Source organism: Indicator indicator, chromosome 6 (assembly GCF_027791375.1).
Source record: "Indicator indicator isolate 239-I01 chromosome 6, UM_Iind_1.1, whole genome shotgun sequence".
NCBI lineage: Eukaryota > Metazoa > Chordata > Aves > Piciformes > Indicatoridae > Indicator > Indicator indicator.
In genome coordinates this window covers 35,974,673-35,996,820 of record NC_072015.1, presented here as the reverse complement: position 1 = coordinate 35,996,820, position 22,148 = coordinate 35,974,673, and the positions used below count along the sequence as shown (strand labels likewise).

At 42.6% G+C, this 22,148-nt stretch overlaps 1 protein-coding gene across 1 annotated transcript in view; it reads right to left on the bottom strand.

The window, feature by feature from the left end:
- ANKS6 (ankyrin repeat and sterile alpha motif domain containing 6) overlaps positions 1–13,459 on the bottom strand; it is a 40,788-nt gene extending 27,329 nt beyond the window's left edge. The window contains exons 1-6 of the mRNA XM_054381838.1: positions 13,110–13,459; positions 7,163–7,662; positions 5,535–5,579; positions 4,565–4,769; positions 2,182–2,288; positions 658–806 (exon numbers count right to left, since the gene is read on the bottom strand). Coding sequence (XP_054237813.1) covers positions 658–806; positions 2,182–2,288; positions 4,565–4,769; positions 5,535–5,579; positions 7,163–7,662; positions 13,110–13,459 — 1,356 coding nt within the window. The remainder of the gene's footprint in view (positions 1–657; positions 807–2,181; positions 2,289–4,564; positions 4,770–5,534; positions 5,580–7,162; positions 7,663–13,109) is intronic.
- Between the last annotated feature and the right edge of the window lie 8,689 nt (positions 13,460–22,148).

Here is a 22,148-nt window from a genome sequence, read left to right as displayed (position 1 = left end):
TCTGTGCTAGAGGGAGACAAGAGAGGTAGCCTCTTTGTCTCTTGGGCTGTCCCACACCAGGTGTACTTTCAACTAGAACTCCTTCGTACATCCTTCCTTCTTCTGGAGTCTATTAACTAACATAAAAGCAAAATTAAGGAACTACTGCTGCAATTTCTACATAAAACAGAGACATAAATAGGCAGTTTCTGACTGATAGGAGATGCAAGCCATAGCCCCATAACACATCCACTCCAAATAAAAAAAACTTTCACAACAGTAAAAAAAAAAAAAGCAATGAGTATAAAACCAGTTTGCTAAAACTGAAGTACACATGGATTTTAAAGGCATATTTAAAATTAAGATCATAATGGAAATATAGTTCCAAACTGATAAACATGGTGCCTTCTGCTACTTAGGAGATCTATTTCTATGCACTGAAATGCTTTGATGCAAACTCCTCCTCAAAAGTCTTCCCTTTGTCCTACCATCTGACAAAAATAAAACTGAACATATTCTACATTTCACCAGGAGGTCCGTGAGGAACCCAGAACAGACAAACCCTCAAAAAACCCAGTTACCTATTAGACCCAAAGTACTTCTTAGAAATCACTTTTTCTGCTTCATATATCGCAGGAAACGATGCACTGGTTATTTATTGAGAATTAACATAGTTACCTTTAGACCTCCTTTATCATCTGGCAACACTGGGACATTTAAGGATTGTCTACTTCTGGAACAAGGCAAAGACGATCTGGTGTTCAGTTTATTCTTGTCTTTGTCTACTTGCATGCATGCTGATGCCAGTAACCGTACAAGCTCTGTGTCTACAAGAAAACAAAGTTAAGATAATGTTCAGTCTGCTTTGCTTTCCAAAATTATGACTGATATGCTGACACTTTACCTATAAATCCCATGTAAGTAGTAGTTGATCACAAGGCAGATGAATCCCCCAAACCTTCTTTCTTGCCCTAGGTTTCCCACACCTTCTCCCCACACAGCAGGCTGCAGGCTTACCATCACCTCTCTAAAGGTATTTATCAATACAAATAAGCATGCATGTGAGCAGGTGAACTTCTTCCTCCACTTTGTAGGGGTTTAAGAAACTATTGTGATGCTCCCTTTTCTCACCTGACACAGAAGAGAGTAGAGAAAAATTAATATTCTTTCTTCAAGTGCAGGTTGCAGAAAAGAAGCTTGAAATTAAATCCCAAAGAGAAAGGAGATGCTCAGCCTGGACAATGAAGGGACTGTAAAGACATGGTAAGAAAAAAAGATGGACAAAAAAGTAAGGAAAAAGAGACGAGGAAGAGGAAAAGAACAAGCATGAGATCAGGATAGGAGAGGGGAAAAATCCCTCTGTAAATCTCTGTTTTATAAAGAAGTCAGGAAACTTTTGGAAGGGTGGACAAAACTGACCTACATTCGTATATATAAAGAGAGAAGTAAGACATACAAGAAGTTAGTTATAAAATAATTCACTATTTAAGATTTCGTATTATTAGTGATCTACTTTTGTCAAAGGAAAGGTATTTACTAGCAGCAATGAAGAGTAAATAGAGAAAAAATAAACATTAATTTAATCAAAAGTAGTGTTTTTTCTGATTCAGATAAAGCCAATTCTGGTACCATGAAAGGTTAACAACAACAAATTATACAGGCTAAACAAACTACAACAAAAACTAAATGTGTTTCATTGAAGTGTCCCCAAAACATGCTGCTTTGTTCTAAAGCAGTCCTACAGAAACAATCAGAACCCTGCAGTGTGCCTTATTCTCAGCCTTTACAGATGTAGTGGCAGGTGCAGCCAGGAGTTCACTGGTTTTTCTCTGACTGCATTCTGTCCTGTCCCTTTACTGCTGTTTGCTAGCTCCAGCTCACAGATCTGTGCTAAGGACACTACAGAATAGCTGGGCCACCACAGTCAAATGCCACCGAGCTAGCTCTGGTGACACCAAAAATGTTGGAGCATTTTCACAAACGAAGGCAAGAGGAATACGTAAAATCTGTTACCCCATAGATGAGTGTCTACTCATCTAATTAAATAATTCAAAACTCACCATTTTCAGGCATTACCCTTTCTTGGTCCAGTCCAGACCACAGAGGATACTTCCTATGAACTTTAATGTATTTTCTAAATGGGAAACAGATGTTTATATGTTTACCTGGTACATTTCCTCAGTGCTCTTTGAAATAACATACCTGGATCATTCAGCAGCATTATCAGGTCAAAAGCTGTATATCCATTTTTTGCACGAAGATTGACATCAGCTCCTTGATTTAACAAATACTTCACAACATCTTTATTTCTTTATGGGAAGAAAAAAAAAGGCATTGCTCATGTTTAAAATAAAATAAACCCCTAATGTTCCATTTTCATTCTTTTATACCATTGCTCCTCAATCAGAGATCAGAGTTTTCCTTTTCCTGTAGTTAATCAAATCTGAAATTTGTTCACAAGACATTCAGAAGCTCCCACCAATTCCTTTGTCAGTCACTCTTTACTCACTATTAATTACACTAATCAACACTCAGAATGCCACCCTAAAAAAAATGTAATTTGAACAGTTAGTTGCTGAGGCTGACTCTTTGGAACTGACTCTAGAATTTGTTGACAAACACTTTCCCAATGAAAGCCCAGGGCAAAAAAGCAGACAGAAAGGCAAAGTCAGGAGAGTAGTCATCATTTGCCATCAGTAATATTTTAACACAACTTCATATGCAGAACAGGTAAGAAATTGCATACAGAAAAGCCAGACTGACTGAAGACAACTTATAAACTCCAAACAGTACTTCACTTAATTAGAAATATAAATTCTGTAATTGAGAAGGAACATTGTCACATCCTTGAGGTGTTTAAAATGCAGAACCAATCAGCATTAAGTAACAACCAACACAAACACTTTCCAACAAAAGCTCATAAAAGCTAGTTGTATAAAAGGAAAGCACCATCCCATTCCCTTTACCCCCTCTCCCACTTTCCCCCTCATGCACCTGAATAAATAAGCAAGACTTGCCATGTGAGCTAAAAGCAATACTGTAATTCAGCCTACCAGTAAGTGAACAGAAAACAAAGCTACAGAAAATGTATTTAACACAAAAATCCACTTGAGCAGAGACTGACCTGGTAAAAACAAAGTAATGTGCATAAGCAACAGAGTAAAACTGCTTTTCTGTAGCAAGAGGTGACTGCAAACTCTAACACTGAAGCTGCCAGACAACACTGGGAGGGTTTACAAAAAAGGTGTTGGAGGGGCTATGATGTTGACATTATCCTGGTTGACTAGGGCTATCTTTTATCCTTCATGGATGCCTCTAAGTTTCTAAGAAGCCAAGTCCTTACCTCCAGGACTTGGATGTCCTTCCACTGAGCCACGGTCTTAGTTGGTTTTACTTAAGCATGAACAATACCAAAGCTTTCAATAAAATGCCACTACCTCAAACATTGACACTGTATTAACAACTGCTTATGTCAGAAAGACTGATTCATATAATCAGGAAGGGAATTTTCATAACACAGTCCTCCAGGAAACTCAAAAGGGCAGTATCTCACAGAATCACAGAATGTTAAGGGTTGGAAGGGACCTCTAGAGATCATCGAGCCTGACCCCCCTGTCAAAGCAAGATCACTTAGGGCAGGCCACACAGAAAGGCATCCAGAGGAGACTCCACAACCTCTATGGGGAGCCTGTTCCAATGCTTCATCACCCTCATTGTAAAGAAGTGTCTCCTTGTGTTGAGACGGAACCTCCTGTGTTCTAGCTTGTGCCCACTGTTCCTTGTCCCAGCACTGGGCACCACCAAAAGGAGACTGGCACCTTCATCTTGACACCCACTCCTCAAGTACAGATGCTAGTAAGATCCCCTCTCAGCCTTCTCTTCTCAAAACTAAACAGCCCCAGGTCTCTCAATCTTTCTTTGGAGATGTTCCAAGTCCCACAGTCATCCTTGTGGCTCTCCATTGGATGCTCTCCAGCAGACCCCTGCTCTCTTGAACTGGGGAGTCCACAAGTGGCCACTGGATGTGGTCTCACCAGGGCAGACCTCCCTAGACCTCCTGGACACACTTTTCTTAATCTACCCCAGGATGGCACTGGCCCTCTTGGCCACAAGGGCACGCTGTTGCCCCATGGGTAACTTCCTGTCCACAAGGACTCCAAGGTATTCCTCCATGGAGTTGCTTTCCAGCAGGATGACCCCTGGTCTGTACTGGTGTCTGGTATTATTGCTCCCCAGATGCAGGACTTTGCATTTGTCCCTATTGAACTTATGAGGTTCACCTTTGCCCAGCTCTCCAACCTGTCTAGGTATCAGTGGATGGCAGCACAACCTTCCAGTGTGTCAGACACCCTCCCCAGTTTTGTATCATCACAACACAGGCAGCAATCAGATACACTCTGCTTCCAGGGGCAAGAGGAGTGTCTCAGTACCAGCATGGGGACATGCCAGCAGCCCAGCTCATCACTCAAATTCTTGTATCAGCCCCTGTGCTTCCAGAGTCACTATCAAAAAGATTTTTTTTCTCTTTAATACAGGAAAAATGAAACTTCTTTACTGCTAGACCCAAAGACAACATATATCTTACCCATGATATGTGGCCTGCATTAGTGCTGTCCAGCCATGAACATTATCCTGTTTGTCAATATCAGCATTTTTCTCAACCAGGAGCTGAACAAGGGGCAGCTGTCCAGTTACAGCTGCAATCATCAAGGGAGATGCACCATCAACATTAGTGATATTGACCTGACTTAGGTCTTCATCAACAATAGCTTTAACCAGCTGAAAGTTTCCTGAAACACAGTGATAAAACATAATCTACATGAGCAACAAAGAACTTCTTAGTCACTGAATTAATATGTCTTTTGATTTGCTGACACTGGTCTACATTTAGTGGAATTAAAACATCAAAAATCAACTTGTCCCACGTAAGGACAAGCTCACTGGAGAACACGCTCCCCTTAGGTTTCCCAAGACACCTCCCATGATTTCACTGGACATAAGATTTAATTTCACATGTGAATGACATCTTCCAACATTTGGGGAAAAACAAAAAAGCAAACAAACAAAAAAACAAACAAACACACACAACACAACAAAAAAACACAACACAAAACAAACAACCTGCATTAAAATAGATCCATCAGCAACTTTTCTTTACTTTTCTTGAGGGAACTTTAAAAAGCAATTACAATACTCATACAAAGCAGAGGTCAGCATTTTTTTTTTTGCACTGATTATCACTTTGCCTGTCATATTTCAAGTTTATGAGGAAGGGAAAAAAAAGTTTATTAAATTAGAATGGCCTTGGAGTAACTGGAACTATTATATCACACTACTTTGGCATGGCAAGCACAATCAGGAATTCATAAAGATTTTTCTCATATTGGAATGTAAAAAAAACTAAATAAACAAGAAAATAACAAATTACAGAAATAAATGGGATTTTTAAATTGGAAAAAAAATTTGGAACAAATCTTAGTTTCACGTGTTAGCAAACAAACATGTTCTGAAATTATGAGAACCAGACATGGTAGAAGAATCCTGTCAGCACTTACCCAGTTTCAAAGCATGAAAGACATCAGGTTGCCTCTTTTCTGAATCTGGAAGAAATAAATATTTCTATTAGCAATCATTTTACAAAGCAATTATATAAAGGTACTGTAAAACACGTTCTTAAATATGAACACAGAAAGCACTAGCAACTATTTTATCCTCTTCAGGGAGGATGAATCATTTCTCTGTGCAGACCTAAAGCTACAAACTATAATAAAGCAACAGTATAGCCTTTTGCCTTTTAACTTCCTTTCTCTATCAGGAAATTGTGTGTGGAAACTCTCGTGTTTCCTGCCTGGAAGGCTAAAATATCAATTAAAAAACCACAGCATGGTTTTGTGGTTTAATGCAATCCTCTTTACAACAGCAAACACATAAATAGTACAAGATTATTTTGAAAGCTGACTCAAAAGTTTTACAGGCTGTCCCATTTTTTCCTCTTGAGTATGGACGGGTTAATTTGTAAAGGTCACAAAAACAAGAGTGATGATTTAACTACACAGCTTGCTATTTGTGCATTAATAGATGTCCTTCATCTCCCAGATCACCATCTCCATACCAAGAACTGCAGTTATTACAAATTTTAATGTTCTCAGTGAAAGATTGCTCCTTTGATATGCCTTCAAGGTACTCTGAAACTCCTGACACTATGTAAGATAAGGATAAAACATGGAGGAGGCTTCACAAAAAAATTATAAAATCCTGAAGGTAATTAGGCATTTTCCCCCTCCTGCAAGGAACAGAAAAGTAGGGGACATGCTGACTTGCTATTCATCCACAGTAATAGTTGGCTTTCTTAGAATAGAGTCCACTATCAAAGCCTATGAGAAGGTTTCATATATTCAGAGAGTGGTAAGAAAAAACAGCAGGTTAACCTCAACTGATTTTCTGCATGCCACAAGTCTTGTATGCAACACCCAGTGAAGGCAGTCTGATGATGAGTTTTAGAAAGGTATTTAACCTTGATTGCAACTGTCAGAGACTGCACATCTCTGCTAAGTCACTCCAGGTCTAAACTTAACTGCAAAACATAGTGTCTTTATTTCCCATTCAAATTCTTCTAACTTTAAATTCACAGTTTGCTGCCATATAGAAAAGGCCCTCAGGTACTGGAGTTCCTGTCCTTAATGTGGAAACTTTATTACTCACACCTCTTAACCACCTCCTCATGAAACAAGGCAGATTGAACTTCTTCAGTTGCTCCTTCCAAGGCAGGTGTTCTAGATTTCACATATTTTAGGTTTTCTTTTGAGTCTGCAATATCCTTTCTTTTATATCCTATTCTGGCTTTTTATGTCCCTCCTTTAGTTCTACTTTAAGCAGACCTTTGTAACTTTCTTCCTAAAGGAGCACCTGGACCATGTGTTTTAAAAGCAAAACATTGAAACATTTTAAAATGCTCCACACAATTTTTCTGGCACAACAGGAATCTCATCAAGCTAACATGAAGCAAGTTGCAGAAGTTGGGCACTCCTGCCTCACCCAAGGTATGTGTACCTACTCCAACATTTTCAAAGAAGACTTGTTAAAAATTACGAAGAGCAACATATACATACAAAATAACCCTTTCAATTTCTAAATATGCAACCAAAATTTCAAGAAAGGGAAATGCAAAACTAATGCTCCATACCTGCCTGGGGTCTGATTGTTGTGAGAGATTCCAGGTAGTCCTTCATGTCTTTGTGTTTGAAGCCAACAGAGATTTCAAAAGGCGTTTTATGTAGTACGTTCAGATGGTCAGGATTAGCACCTTTCTCCATGAGCTGCTGTGCCAAGCTCACCTTTCCACTAACAGCTGCCAGCATTAAAGGACTCCAGCCCATAGTCTTCACAGTGTAATTACAATCAGCTCCCCAGTCTAGTAACAGATGTACCACTGCCTCATGTCCATGCTGAGCAGCTGCCATTAGCGGAGTAATATCAGGAAGGTCGTCTCTGCTGCTGTTGAGTACACTTGTACTAAAATGGTCATAGTTGTCTACAAAAGCTCCAGATTCCAGCAACAATTTCACCATACTGACATGGCCACCTCTGGAGGCCATTGTGAGGACACTGGCTCCTAACTTATTCTGTGCATTGAGATCAGCACCATTCTCCAGCAAAATGTGAGCCACGCTTATATGTCCAAACCTTGAGAAGAAAGCAAAAGAGGAGAATTACCACCTTGGATAGCAAAGGCTTCTCAAAGGAAATCAACATACTCTGGAGATGAAAAACCTTTGTTACCAAATTGGCCTATTGACTAATACACTATGTGGGATCACATATGTGTCACGTAATGCAACAGTGGTCACCTTACTGGAGGGGAGAAATCAGCAGCTGCAGACTGTAAACTAAATCATTTCACATGAACCAGTAACCATGCTCATAAAAGAGCCACTTATTTAAGAGGATGATCTGGGCAAAACAGCAGTGTGCTAGGTTCATTTTTAACAGCATGGCATCGATATGTCATTTCCATGAATGAGAGGGTGACTTTAATCCTTTTGTTTCCAGGCCTGTATCACACACAAGAATCAATGCCAGTCTGTTTGCAGGTATGTCAATACAAACCTGTCAGTCTGACCTTTGTGCCAGGGAAGGTTATGGAGCAGATCATCTTTAGTGTGACTATGAAGCATGTGCACAGCAACCAGGTGACCAGGCTCAGACAGCAGGGGTTCATGAAAGACAGGTCATGCTTCATGAACCTGATTTCCTTCTACGACAACAGGACCCACTTAGAATCATAGAACCAACCAGGTTGGAAGAGACCTCCAAGATCATCCAGTCCAAGCCATCACCCAGGCCTAGCCAATCAATTAGACCATAGCACTAAATGCCTCATCCAGTCTTTTTTTGAACATCTCCAGGGACGGTGACTCCACCACCTCCCTGGGCAGCACATTCCAATGGGCAATCACTCTCTCTGTGAAGAACTTCCTCCAAACATCCAGCCTGTACCTCCCCTGGCACAACTTGAGACTGTGTCCCCTCCTTCTGCTGCTGGTTGCATGGGAGAAGAGACCAACCCCCACCTGGCTACAACCTCCCTTCAGGTAGTTGTGGACAGCAATGAAGTCACCCCTGAGCCTCCTCTTCTCCATGCTAAACAACCCCAGCCCTCTCAGCCTCTCCTCATAGAGTTTGTGTTCCAGGCCCCTCACCAGCTTCATCGCCCTTCTCTGGACATGTTCCAGTACCTCAACATCTCTCTTGAACCGAGGGGCCCAGAACTGGACACAGTACTCAAGGTGTGGCCTGACCAGTGCTGAGTACTGGGGAAGAATAACTTCCCTGCTCCTGCTGGCTACACTACTCCTGATACAGGCCAGGATGCCATTGGCTCTCCTGCCACCTGGGCACACTGCTGGCTCCTGTTCAGCCTACTATCAACCAGCACCCTCAGGTCCCTGCTCTCCAGCCACTCTGACCCCAGCACTGCTTGGCGTTATTGTGGCCAAAGTGTAGAACCCTGCACTTAGCCTTGTTACATCTCATCCCATTGGCCTCTGCTCACCCATCCAGCCTGTCAAGGTCCCTCTGCAGGTCCCTCCTACCCTCCAACAGATCAACATCTGCTCCTAACTTGGTGTCATCTGCAAACTTATGGCGACAAACTCAATCCTCTCATCCAGATCATCAATAAAGATATTGAACAGGATGGGGCCCAGCACTGATCCCTGGGGGACACCACTAGTGACTGGCTGCCAACTGGATGCGGCACCATTCACCACCACTCTCTGGGCCCAGCCCTCCAGCCAATTCTTGGCCCATTTCAGAGTGAATCTGTCCAAGCCACGAGCTGCCAGCTTTGCCAGGAGCTTGTTATGGCAGACAGTGTCAAAGGCTTTGCTCAAGTCAGACTAGGTAGACTACATCCACAGCCTTCCCCGCATTCACCAGGAGGGTAACCTCATGGTAAAAGGAGATTAGGTTGGTTGTGCAGGACCTGCCCCTCCTAAATCCATGCTGGCTGGGCATGATCCCCTGACCATCTTGTAGATTCTGTGTGATTTCACTCAAGATGACCTGTTCCATAACCTTGCCTGGCACTGAGGTCAGGCTGACAGGGCTGTAATTTGCTGGTTCCTCCTTCCAGCCCTTCTTGTGGATGGGCATCACATTGGCCAGCTTCCAATCATCAGGGACCTCACCAGTGAGCCAGGACTGCTGATAAATGATGGAGAGCGGCTTGGCGAGCCCATCTGCCAGTTCTCTCAGCACCCTAGGATGGATCCCATCTGGTCCCATGGACTTGTGAGGATCCAAGTGGCTAAGCAGGTCCCTTACTGCTTCCTCCTGGATTACAGGGGGACTATACTGGTCCCTGGCTCCATCTGCCAGTTCAGGAGGCCAGTTGTCCTGAAGACAGCCTGTCCCACTATTGAAGATTGAGACAAAGAAGGTGTTAAGTACCTCCACCTTTTCCTCATCTTTTGTTACTATATTCCCCTCCTCATCCAATAAAGAGTGGAGGTTGTTCTTGCCCCTTCTTTTGCCCTTAATATATTTATAGAAGTATTTTTTATTCTCCTTTACAGCAGTGGCCAGTCTAAGTTCTAAATGTGATTTTGCCTCTCTAATTTTTTTTCCTACAAGACCTAGCAACGTCCTTAAACTCTTCCTGGGATACCTCCCCTTTTTTCTAAAGGCCCTCTTTTTTTCCCTTAATTCCTTTAGAAGCTCCTTGCCCATCCAGTCTGTCTGTTTCCCTCATCGTCTCATCTTCTGGCACATTGGGACAGCCCATTCCTGTGCCTTCAAGAGTTCTTTCTTGAAGTAGGTCCAGCCTTCCTGGACCCCTTTGTTTTTAAGGGCTGTTTCCCAAGGAACCTTCCGAGTTAGTTCCTTAAATAAGCCGAAGTCTCTCCTTCGGAAGTCCAGTGTGGAGATTTTGTTGACGTCCCTCCTGGTTTCACTTAGTGAATGAGGGAAAGGATGTGGGTGTTATCTGGACTTTAGTAAAGCCTTTGACACTGTCTCCCACAGCATCTTCCTGGAGAAGCTGGCTGCACACACCTTGGACAGGTGGATGCTTCGCTGTGTAAAGATCTGGCTGGATCGCCAGGCCCAGAGAGTTGTGAGTAACAGAGCTAAATCCAGTTGGCAACCAGTCACTAGTGGTGTTCCCCAGGGCTCAGTTTTGTGGCCAGTCTTGTTTAATATCTTTATCAATGATCTGGATGAGGGAATTGATGCTCTGCAGAGGTATTTGCACATGATGGATCAATGGGCCAAGGGGAGTGGTATGAGGCTTAACAAGGCCAAGTTCCATATCCTGCACTTTGATCACAACAACGCCATGCAACACTACAAGCCTGGGGCAGTGTGTCTGAAAAGCTGCCCAATAGGAAAGCACCTGGGCATGCTGGTTGACAGCCAGCTGAACAGAAGCCAGCAGTGTGCCCAGGTGGCCAAGAAGGCCAACAGCATTCTGGTCTGTACCAGGAATAGTGTGGCCAACTGAAGCAGGGAAGTTATTGTATCCCTGGACTCAGCACTGGCGAGGCTGCACCTTGAAAACTGAGTTGTTTTGAGCTGCTCATTACAAGGACATTGAGGTGCTGGAGTGGGTCTAGAGAAGGGCAACAAAGCTGGTGAAGGGCCTGGAGAAGCGGTTGAGGGAACTCACATTGCTAAGTGTGGAGAAAAGAAGGCTAAGGGGAGACCTCATTTCTCTCTACAACTACCTGAAAAGAGGTTGTAGTGAGGTAGGTGTTGGTCTCTTCTCCCAAGTAACTAGTGACAAGTTGAGAGGAAATGGCCTCAAGTTGTGCCAGGGGAGGTTGAGATTGGACAGGCATTGGAACACGCTGACCAGGGAGGTGGTGGGAGTCACTGTCCCTGGAGGTATTAAAAAAATGCACAGATGCTGCATTTCAGGACATGGTTTAATGGCCATGGTGATGTTAGATCAACGGTTGGACTTGATGATCTTAAAGATCTTTTCAAACTGAAATGATTCTATGATTACTACACCCTTGTGCACATAGCAGCCTTCATACACTGCAGCAAAGCAGATGTTAGTTGAGGAAATCCCAAAGAATGCTACTGACCACTAACGGCAGACATAAGACGAAAACTCCCTAATCTCCTTTCAGCAAGTACACAGCTGCAAAATTAAGCCTCCAAGGCCAGGCTAGGCCCTAGGTCTATCCTGGAAGACCTCACTGCGTCACCTCAGTGGTGCCTGCAGTCCCTGCACATATGATTAATTTTGTGCATATGCTAGCTCCTGTCCAGCTTCAACAGGACTAACCATGCCTGTAAATATGTACACAGTTTGAAGCCTACCTCTGTACAAACACTTAGGTTTCCTTTTTGGTTATCCTTTAAAAAGAAACATGCTCTTCCACTTTATGCTTTTTTCTCCACAGGTTTCAGTGGTATCTACAGTACTTTTCAAATGGCAGTGAGGCATTTCTTTAAAATAGTAAGAGGATTCTAGTGATGTACGTGTATTGTTTTTAGAGAATAAGCATATGGTTTTAATTAAGGGGGGTGGAAATAAGAATGTTTCTGCAACTTCTTCCTTTTTTTTAAACCTTTATAAAATAACAAAATTGTTGAACCCTGTCTTCCTTGTTCTTACTGGGAAACAGCTGTGTGACTCATTCTTTGGGAACTTTCTATGGGCTTTAATTGAAAAGAGAAATGTTGACTTTGAAACAGATTCTTTTATTTTATTGTGTTATCAAACAAAAAACAAAACCACATTTCTCCTCTCAATTATCGTAGGAAAGCACTGCCCTCCAAGCTTGCAAAAAGTGCCTGTAAACCCAAGGAGTACTTGCATGTAAAGATTAGCATTGGGAACCTCTCACAACCCAGCAGAGGGCTACACGAAGCACAGCGTCATTGATGCAGAAAACCACCCAGATTTGTCATTAAAACCCTCAGTAATGATTTTCCACATTCTCCAGCAAGCCACTTAGGAAAATACGGAAAAGCTAAGTGAAACGAATCATTTCTGTTTGCTTTAGTATGTTTTATGTCACAAGTGACTTTTCAACAGGTAGATAAGATACATGACAGAAATTATTAACTAAGGATGTGCACCTATATTATTTCCAAGGAAGGAAAGAGCAGTGTTTTCACATCCAGGCTTCCTTTGTGATTCTTCACTGTCTTAACTAAAGAAATAGCATTCATATCCTTCATATCGAAAAAGGAAACCTAACTCCCCCAGCATAATACCCACCCAAAATTAAACTCGACTACTTCTCCTCTCCCGCCCCCGGGAAAAGTACCAGGTGACCATTCTGATGCCCCCGGCAGAAGCTGCCACACCGGCGACGACAGCCCGCGGCCTACAGCATGGCGCCTCCCCGCCCGCTGACCCGCCTGGAACCCCGCTGCGCTCCCGGTCGCGCTCCCTCTGCCTTGGGAGGAAGATTTTCGTGGTGAAGAGTCTGAACGCCGGCGGCAGTCCCGGGGCGGGGCACGGAGGGCCACTAAGCCACCTCGGCGGCCCTCCCTTCCCCGCCCCGGGGTTGCTGTCGGCGCGGTAACCGCCCTGCCGCTGACTAGGCCAGTGGCCCGCGGCGAGGCGGGATGGCGGCCGGAGGCTCCCAGATTCTTGATCCCTCCCCTACCTGGCCGCCTGCATGAGTGGGCTCCATCCGTAGTGGTTCCTGCTCTGTACCGAGGCCCCCTTCCGCAGCAGAAACCGCACCAGCTGCTCGTGGCCCCCCGCCGCGGCGAACTGCAGCCCAGTGTTGCCGGCCTCGTCGGTGCAGTCCACAGGCACGGCGGGGGCGGGCGGGGCGGACGGTTCCCCGCAGGGCTCCGCCACCATCTCCTCGGTACCGCAAGAGGAAGGGGCCGCCGGGTCGGCGGTGCCACTGCCGGGCAGCCCCAGGAGGCGCCGGGCGGTCTCGCAGTCACCCTGCTCGCAGGCGCGGAGGAAGAGCTGAACCTGGGGCGGCACTCCGCACTCCCCCATGGGCAGCACCGGCGAGCCCCGAGCAGCTTGGCCGTCCGCGCACACCCTTGCCGGAGGCGGCTCGGCGGCCGCCGGGAAGGCAGCGGGGAGGAGGGGACTCCGTCGGCGGGAGGAGGCCAGTCGAGGGCGGCTGCAGCAGCCCAGCTGCTCTCGGAAGGCGGGGAGGGGCAGCCCTGATGGGTCACACTCCTCCCTCCTCGGTGCCGGCAAGAAGCTTGTCAGCTTGGCCCGGTGGCCTCCGCGCCTTTCTCTGACGAGCAGCCCTGCCCCGTCCCGGCAGCGTCACCCCTCCGTACTCCCGCCAGCGCCTGAGTCACTGCGGCTCCAAACCCCTTCCACAAATGTTTTCTGTCATCCGCTTGCCTCTGGTGTGCAGCAGTTTTCCATGCCGTGTTCGTGCCACCTTTACTGACTCCCGCACAGGTAAGTGTCTCTGCAGTACATCTTTCTTTCTGGCTGGTGTCATCGCAGCAAGCCCTCGGTGTGGGGCTCGTTCGCTCGCACCCAACACAACTCCTTTTCCTTCTTCACCCATGTGTGATCTCTCGCTGTCAGCTTATGCTATATACGTGCACCTTCCTACCCTGTTTTCCCTTTAGCTCAAAACCAGTTTCTTCACTGAAGTGCAGGATTCGCATCTGAGCCATTCCCCCAACCCCAAATCTCCTGCTCCCTGCACCCCTGAGGCTTTTAAATGGAAGAGTTTTGAGTATAACATGATTTCTTGGGGCATTTCTAAGTATCCTTGCTCTAGGTGAGCTTCCCAGGTAAGCTGATACCTTTTCCCAGGCTATACTGATTTAAAAAGTTAAAAAAATGAAAACAAAACAAAAGGGAAAAAAATAAATCATCAATGAGATGAACTCGAGTTGAACAGTTGCTTCAGTGTTGTGTCTCTGAAAGTTTGATCAGAACGTTCTTTATTAAATTCATTGATTTCATGGTCAGAACATGGCACTTATTACAGTGGTGGAGGGCTTGGGGATGAGAGGACTAGGAGAATTTAGGGGGAAGTGTAGTGTAAACCACCAAATGCCAGTAAAACGAAGCCATCCCCTGATTTTAGGCAGTGGTATCCATATCTTCTAAGCTCTACATCTCTGATCTACTTTCAAATCCAGATTGCCAGGGCATCATGTCAAAGGGCCACAGAAGTTACGCTTGGATAAAGTTTTTATGAAACAAAACCACTGGCCATTTAAACCAGTCCTCTGGAAAATTAGTGCTAGCAGCAAAGAAAAAAAATTACTTAAACTTTTGCAAATTTACCTTTACAGAAAGGACAAATTCCTTGATAGGTTACATATTCAGTAATGCTTACTCCACTATAGATGCCATGTGTTAAGTAAAATATGCAAAATTTTAACATATGCACTTATGATTAATATTTTCCTTACACATATAAATACTTCTAAGTGGCCATCATCAGAGGCAAGACACATGACTAGGTAGGCTTTTAATCTAGCCAGTCCAACCATTCTTACATTATGAAAGTATGAGGAGCTTGCCGTGATCATTGAAGATAGGTGATGCAATTCATTCTGTGTATGATTTCAGAGCTTGGAAGAAGGGAATGGCAAAAGTGATTAACGCAATATATTAATCACGATTGAGGAAGACTGGGTCGTACTTACCATATCAAAGTGCATGCTCGGGTATAGTCAAATTAGTGGCAGAATCACTCCAGTTTATGTCTGAGATAAGCTACTGAACATGATGATCATACAACTTTATGTTATGTAGCTGATGACGGTGCTCTCAAATTCTACTAATGATTTGAAACTCCAGACAAAAATATCATGAATGTAACTAGAACCTAAGAGCAAAAGATGCAACTGTTATTTTAAGAAACATGTAAGGAAATATTTGCTGGGGTTAACAAATGAGAGAGGAAATTATTTGGGCTAAATCCTGCTGCTATTATCTAATGGTCATTCCTATTTTCAGTCAGCAGCCTAGGCATTTGTACAGGTATGATCACTCAGTGATTTCTGTCATTGATTGAGAATCAAAATATCATGAGGCAACTGAAAAATAACCAGTTCTCTTCTGAAATGAATAAAGTGCTGTAGAATATTCTCATGGTGTTGCAATATCAAGCTCTCTGGAAAATACAGGACTTGAATTCTTCAATAATGAATGAACAACCTAAGCCTTTCAAACAGTTCAAACTGTTACTCTAATGGGTAAGATGATGGCAAAAGCTTAGGTTGCAAGATAATACATGAGGAAACAAACCAAAGATTAAGTGCAGATTGTGCTTTAGCCATTCAAAAGGTTTGTCTAAACTGCATCTGGTTTGACCAGTCAGTGAAAATGCATTGCTTTTGACAAGAAATTCCTTCACATCACCAGTGTGGTAATTTGGGTAAGTTACTGTTGGACTGCTCTGAGGTTAAAATAATTTTAAATGACAGAAGGTAAACCTGATTAATAAAAATACTTATTTAGATTAAATGATACAAGAAGTGTTTAAGGAACAGAATAGGCTCGCCAAAGAAAGCAGAAAGCCTTATTAAAGCTACTCATAATACAAGGCAATATAAAGGAGAGAAACTTGGAGCCATTGTTCTACAAGAAACAGAACTCATAATTTGCAAGACAAACCCTGGGAAGCCATTAGGGCATGTAGTGCACCTGTGGAGCTAGCAAAGTATAATATGGGAAATGTGCAATGATGTAGCACTAGATACTGACCAGTTAACATGACCAAAAAAATCTGTAATAATTACAGTAATAATAAGATGTAACACTGTTGTCCAAAAAGTGGATTTTTTTTCACTCAGTATTCAACAGCCAATATACACACAGAGCCAAGATATTGATTACTTAACAAACTTATGCATGTTTGCATGCTGTGTGGTCACCCACAAGTCTAGCGTACCTCCTGAAAATTTCTCCACTTATTATATACAATTTCTGATCACTAAAGTGTCTGATTGGTTTACATCTTTTTCACCTTCAATTAAAGTAACAGTATCTACAAAACTGATGCTCTGAGGAAGTCTTGTTAAGGGGCTTGTCAGCTCAAGGGTGTGGGTGTTTTTAGTCTTATAATGATATGTTAATGAGTAAAGTTCACTCATTAGGACAATAAGTTGCAACCAGTTTATGCCTTCATGGTTTGCTGATAAAAGTTTCTTCTGTTGACAACAAGTTCTTGTTTCTTTAGGTGTTGATGTCCTTGATGTCTTCTCACAGCCCTTTGTTTTGCTTTGTTGGGAACTTACAGCACAAGCTAGGCATCATCAGTCTGTTGGCTGCTCTTCAAGGACGTGGTTGCTATCTAGGTTATTCAAAGTGAACAGCTTTATACCATAAAGCCTCTGATCAATGGTCATTCGTAGAAGAACATTGCAGTATATTTAGCCCTAACTTAAACAGCATCCCTATAATCTAGGCATTTACTCTGAGTTTCACCTGGCTAACACCGCATTTGGCCATATCCTTACACTATGACATACAAGCAAATTTCTACCTCATATGTAATTCAGGATCACATAATATGGAAGACTATAAAATTACTGGGATCATAAAAAGCATCTCAGAAAGGGAAAAATGCAAGTAGTTAAGGAATCTGTTCCACGGAAATCCAGAAAACTAGATAGCTGACTCAGTCACAGTCTTTGTTACAAAAGTCAGGGGATGATGACATCTTGATCGAAAAATGATGGTATTATTTTCATTGCAATTCAAGGAGTAAAAGGATATTTTTTACTGTACAACCTTACTGATGTAAGTCATACGTCTGAGAAAAAGAACAGAAAATTTTAGCATGTGTTTTGTGTGAAGAATCTTGTCTCTGCCTTAATGAAAAGGCAGACACATATATTCTAAATAGTATCATACAAAAGCAAATTCTTTTCTAGTGTAATTAAACTCATATATATTAAATTCAGTTCTTTCAGGCATACAAAGAGAAATAGCATTGAAAAAGTTTACTAACAAAAAATGCTGTTGAGTGCCTATACACCATAAATATCCTCTTGATTTCTTGGTTCAGAATTGTGATCTGTAAGCATGTCTCCACTTTGTCTAATATAAACAGCTGCTGTATCTTTGTGAGGAATTTACTTCGTTTATATGTTTCAGAATAGGCCATAATTTTGGCCAAACCTTATAATAATTTGCAAATCAGTATTTTAAAGTACAGCATCTACACCCGAATGTATGAACAATCAGTCAAGTTTCCAGTATAACAGACCTTCAGTAAGATGTCACGTCATACTATATTCCACACATGGAAATGCAGTTTTGTTCCAATACTTGACAGTCAAGCTTGCTATCTGTGCCTTCCTTTATGTACAATTTATTTTCTACCTCCTGCATTTCATGCTTGCTACTTACCTAAAGAGAACATTTGTATCTTAACAGTGCACATCTACAGCAAGCAAACATACCAATTGATACGCTTTGGTGTACATATCTTTCCTACCTTTAAGTTATCCTGGGTTCCATATGACTTTTTGAACAAGGTATTTTGTATGTGTGCATGCATATGTATGTATGTAGCCATACATGTCCACATGTGCACATATATGTACCCCAGAGATCTCCAAACTCATACAGGCTGGGTCCTGCCCAGGTAATCCCCTAAATACTGTCTGGTTTTACTGGTATGTCATTATGAGAATTGCACAGCATCCGTCAGTCTGATGGCAGATCCCTGAATTAGCTAACAGTTCCTTTTCCACTCATCAAGTCTGTGGTTTTAATCTATTTTATTTTTAGGCCTTTGTACCACTGTTCTTTCTCTCATCTAGATTTCTGATACACTCTGCTTCTGCACTATGTGCCCAACTTCACTCTTGACCCAGAGTGAAACAGCCCTTGCTGAAGGATTGAGGACCTCAGCACCCACCCACCTTTTGGCACAGATCTGCAGCTGGGAAAGCAGGGTGCAGCCTGTTTTCTGGGTTTGCTTGTGCTACACAGCTGTCTCAGATAAAGACACTTAACAAAAACACATCAATAAAAAAAAAATCCTTGGCACTGTAAGGACAATGGGCTGAATAATAAAATTTTTAAAACACAAGTACACTTCTGCTGACAAAGGAGAGAAAGAGCAGCCAAAGTGGGAGTTGTAAGGGTGAGGTGCTGTTTCTTTGCAGGGCAACACTATTTTCCACTTAGTTAAAACGATAGTAAACAGTGACCCATAGGTCTATTCTAGTTCACGTGGGTGTGTTTTAGAACTTGGCTGAATCTTCATCTCCTTGAACAAATTTCCTATCTATCTGCAATGTATTTGTACATCATGTTCCTTTGATATTTTTTTTTTCAGAATACGTAAGCGTTGGCTGTTACTGAAACTAGGAACATAATTCTGGAACAAATTATTTAATACTTTCTTTTCCCCTGAAAGTATGAATTTAGGAAGCTATTTGAACTTTGGATTTATTAAAAACACACTCTCTATCAGCTGGTACTTCTCCACAAACCATTCCCATTTTAGAATTTTGCTTCATTTTGGATGAAAATAGAGATTTAATGACAACAACAGGGAAAAAAAATAATTGCAAAACATCACCAACAGAAAAACCCAAACCCTAAAACATTGAATGAGGCACATTTTAAAACTTTTGCAAAGTTTAATACCTCTGCAGGTGTTTTTTTCTGCAATGTGTATCTCATCACTACAAAATATGAATAATTTTTAATAATAATAATAGATTTGTAAAATAGTTCACCTTAACTTACCTCTTTAAGCTTTCATTGTCTGTAGACCAAGTCCTTCAATAAGCACATGTATTTTAGGTAAATATTGCTGCAGTTCAGGTGGGTATTTCACTGAGCAACAGATATACTCTTAATTTCAGGTTTTACATCCACTAAAAGTTTTTATGGACAATTATATATTGTTGTGTTTAGTCTTATTCTTTGTTACAGTTTGAAGGGGGAAACTTTAGCCTAGATCCTGACTGCAAAGACTGAAAATAAATTACCATTGGATGCAAAAGGAAAATAATGATAATGTCTATATAATTCATTGGATTGCTAATGGGATATAGAGCAGAGGCATAAACAGTTCTTGCTCTCTTTTATTCTGTCGCTTCTGCTTACCACTTTCCTCTCTCTCTTCTATGGCTTTGCCAGGGCTACACACACACATTCATCTGCAGCATTGCATGATGTGGGGGGTAAATTTAGTGAGAGATGAATCCCTTTGCATTCTAAGTCCTCAGAGACTAGAGGGCCTATGTGCGACTGGACTTACCTCTTAATAGGGATGACAATTAGAATGGGTTGCTCTAGGTCTGACACCAGACACACTAACAGCCCAGTTTTGCTGTAGGTCCAATTCTCTTCAAAGGGAGCAGATGCACAAATAACAACACAATTTCCTGTCATTAGAGGTCCAACACCAGATGCATGAGCAGCCCCGTTCTTAGGTCCAGCCACATTTAAACAGTCATTCTGGTGATAGAAACTTAACTGTAGAAATCACTGTACAGCTTTAAGAAAATACAATTGTGATTACACTCATAATTACCCGGGACAAAATACACTCAGTAGCATAATCGAGATTGCAGCTTACCAAGAAGGCATCCCTTCTGGGAAGGTTGAGGAGGATAAAGTCTGTCAATGTGTCTGTAGGGATTTTTGTTGAATCTCATGCACAAGTTGGGTTCCAATAAGAGCTAATACTTATACTACTGTTTTTTGTTGTGTAAGGTGTGGGGGTGGGATTGTAGCCATATCACTAAGTGATGCACAAGCATTTCTTGATGGGCCTTTCAGACTTGATGTCTTCTGCTGGTAAAAAAAAATCATATTCTGTCTGTAAAAACTGATTGTACCTAGGAATAGTTAACTCATATGACAAGACAAAAGGAATGCCAGGGCCATACCTGGCCCCAGCCAACATTCATTTTTGACCCCATCACAAACACGGACAGCTGGGTCTGTTTTAGAACTGAATGCTTATCAGCAGTTACGAGCTTTCCTATTTCCACTAATTTGTGCTTCCACCACTTCCATCCCATGGCCACAGTCCCATCTATGCACTTCATGCTTATCAGCAAGTTATATTTTCCTGTTTACAATATTTGTGTTTCCAACATGCAGATCCAGCTCAACTACTTGATTTATGATAGTTTGCCAGTGTCAGGATGACTTATTATTATTCAGCGCTCTTCTGTCCAGAGCAAGAGCTCTGTGGTAGTTGACAACCTCTGTGTTTGTTGTCACATAGAATATTTATTATCATGTAAAATCAGAAATAGCTCATAGCTGTATGCTGTGACCCTGTCTGGTACTGACAAGGTTTTTCCCGTTTCTTAGTGTCAGATGTGTTTTCATCCACTGCTTAGCAATGCTGGTGAGCACTGCCCAGTGCTGCTAACCAGGCTGAAGCTGCTCTCCAAGGAAGACCAGTGTATTATGCTGGATTGACCTTGACAGGCCTCCAAAAGCAGAGGATAGTGTAGTAAACAGTCTTTTTGTAAAACGAATAAAGAAAGTGACACCTGCAAACTAGAGTTTCAGCTCCATGCTTGAAGTGAGAGCTAAACTGTATCAGTTATGTTACACTTGTGTTAAGGTTTTTCAAATGCAAAATAACAAATTCTTGTGTCATCTCACAGTCTCAGGATTACAGGTTTAGATGGATAGGGCAGCACCCTGTTAGGGCGTGGAGGGAAAATGCTTCAGGGATGTGTTGTTGACTATGAAGCAAAGTAGAAAGTTTTGACTAAATACCAAAAGCTGCTTTTATCCCACAGTTCAGCCAAACCATGGGATGGGCTGCCTGTTTCTTGGATAATAAATTTGGGGATTTCACCTGTCTTCTGCATTTTTATTTATGAGACCACACTGGCTGACTATGTTTTTTTTTTCAACCAAGAACACTGCTTTCTTCCGTGAGCTTGTTATTAGCGCTCATGGATTCTTGGCCCATGTTCTGTTTACTTCTAAAGCACTGGTTGTACTGAGACAGCAGAATGGATGAAGCCTGGTTTCCTACTGACTTGTTTCCTTCAGCCCAAAGCTGTTCTGAGTTCTTTAGTGGCATTTAACCTCCCTCGTCATCTGCCTGAAGCCTGGATATCTGTCATGAGACAGGAAGCCTTGGGGCCATCCAAGTGATCTGCAATGGCCAAAGCAGCTTGCTGTGCCAAACTTTCTTTTGCTGAGGGTACACCTGTGCATCTGCCATACAGCTACCAGTGTAGACAAAGATCCCTCAAAGTGACTGGGTTATCTCTTCCTTGAAGGGTGAGGATGACAACATCCCTTCCTCTCTCCTTGTCCCCCCAGTCTCTGAAGTGGGTCACCCAGCAGCACCAGACTGGCCCTGCCATGGGAGCTGTGGGACAAGTGCCTGTGCCTGGGTCAGGACCATTACTAGCTCCACTGAATGTATTCCCAGTGAGAGCTCAGAGCAAGCTGGAGGAATGTGCCAGCTTCTTTCTAGAGGGCTAGAACACCTCTCCTATGAGGACAGTCTGGGGGAATAGAGTCTGTTCAACCTGGAGAAAGCTCCAGGGAGACATAGTGGCCTTCCAGGACCTCAAGGGGGCCTTATAAGAGAGCTAGGGAGGGACTATTTACAAGGGCCTGTGGTGACAGGACAAGGAGCAATAGTTTTAAACTAAAGCAAGATACATTCAAATTAAACATTAGGAAGAAGCTCTTTACTATGCATGGCGAGGCATTGGAATGGTTTCCCAGAGAAGTAGTGTATGCC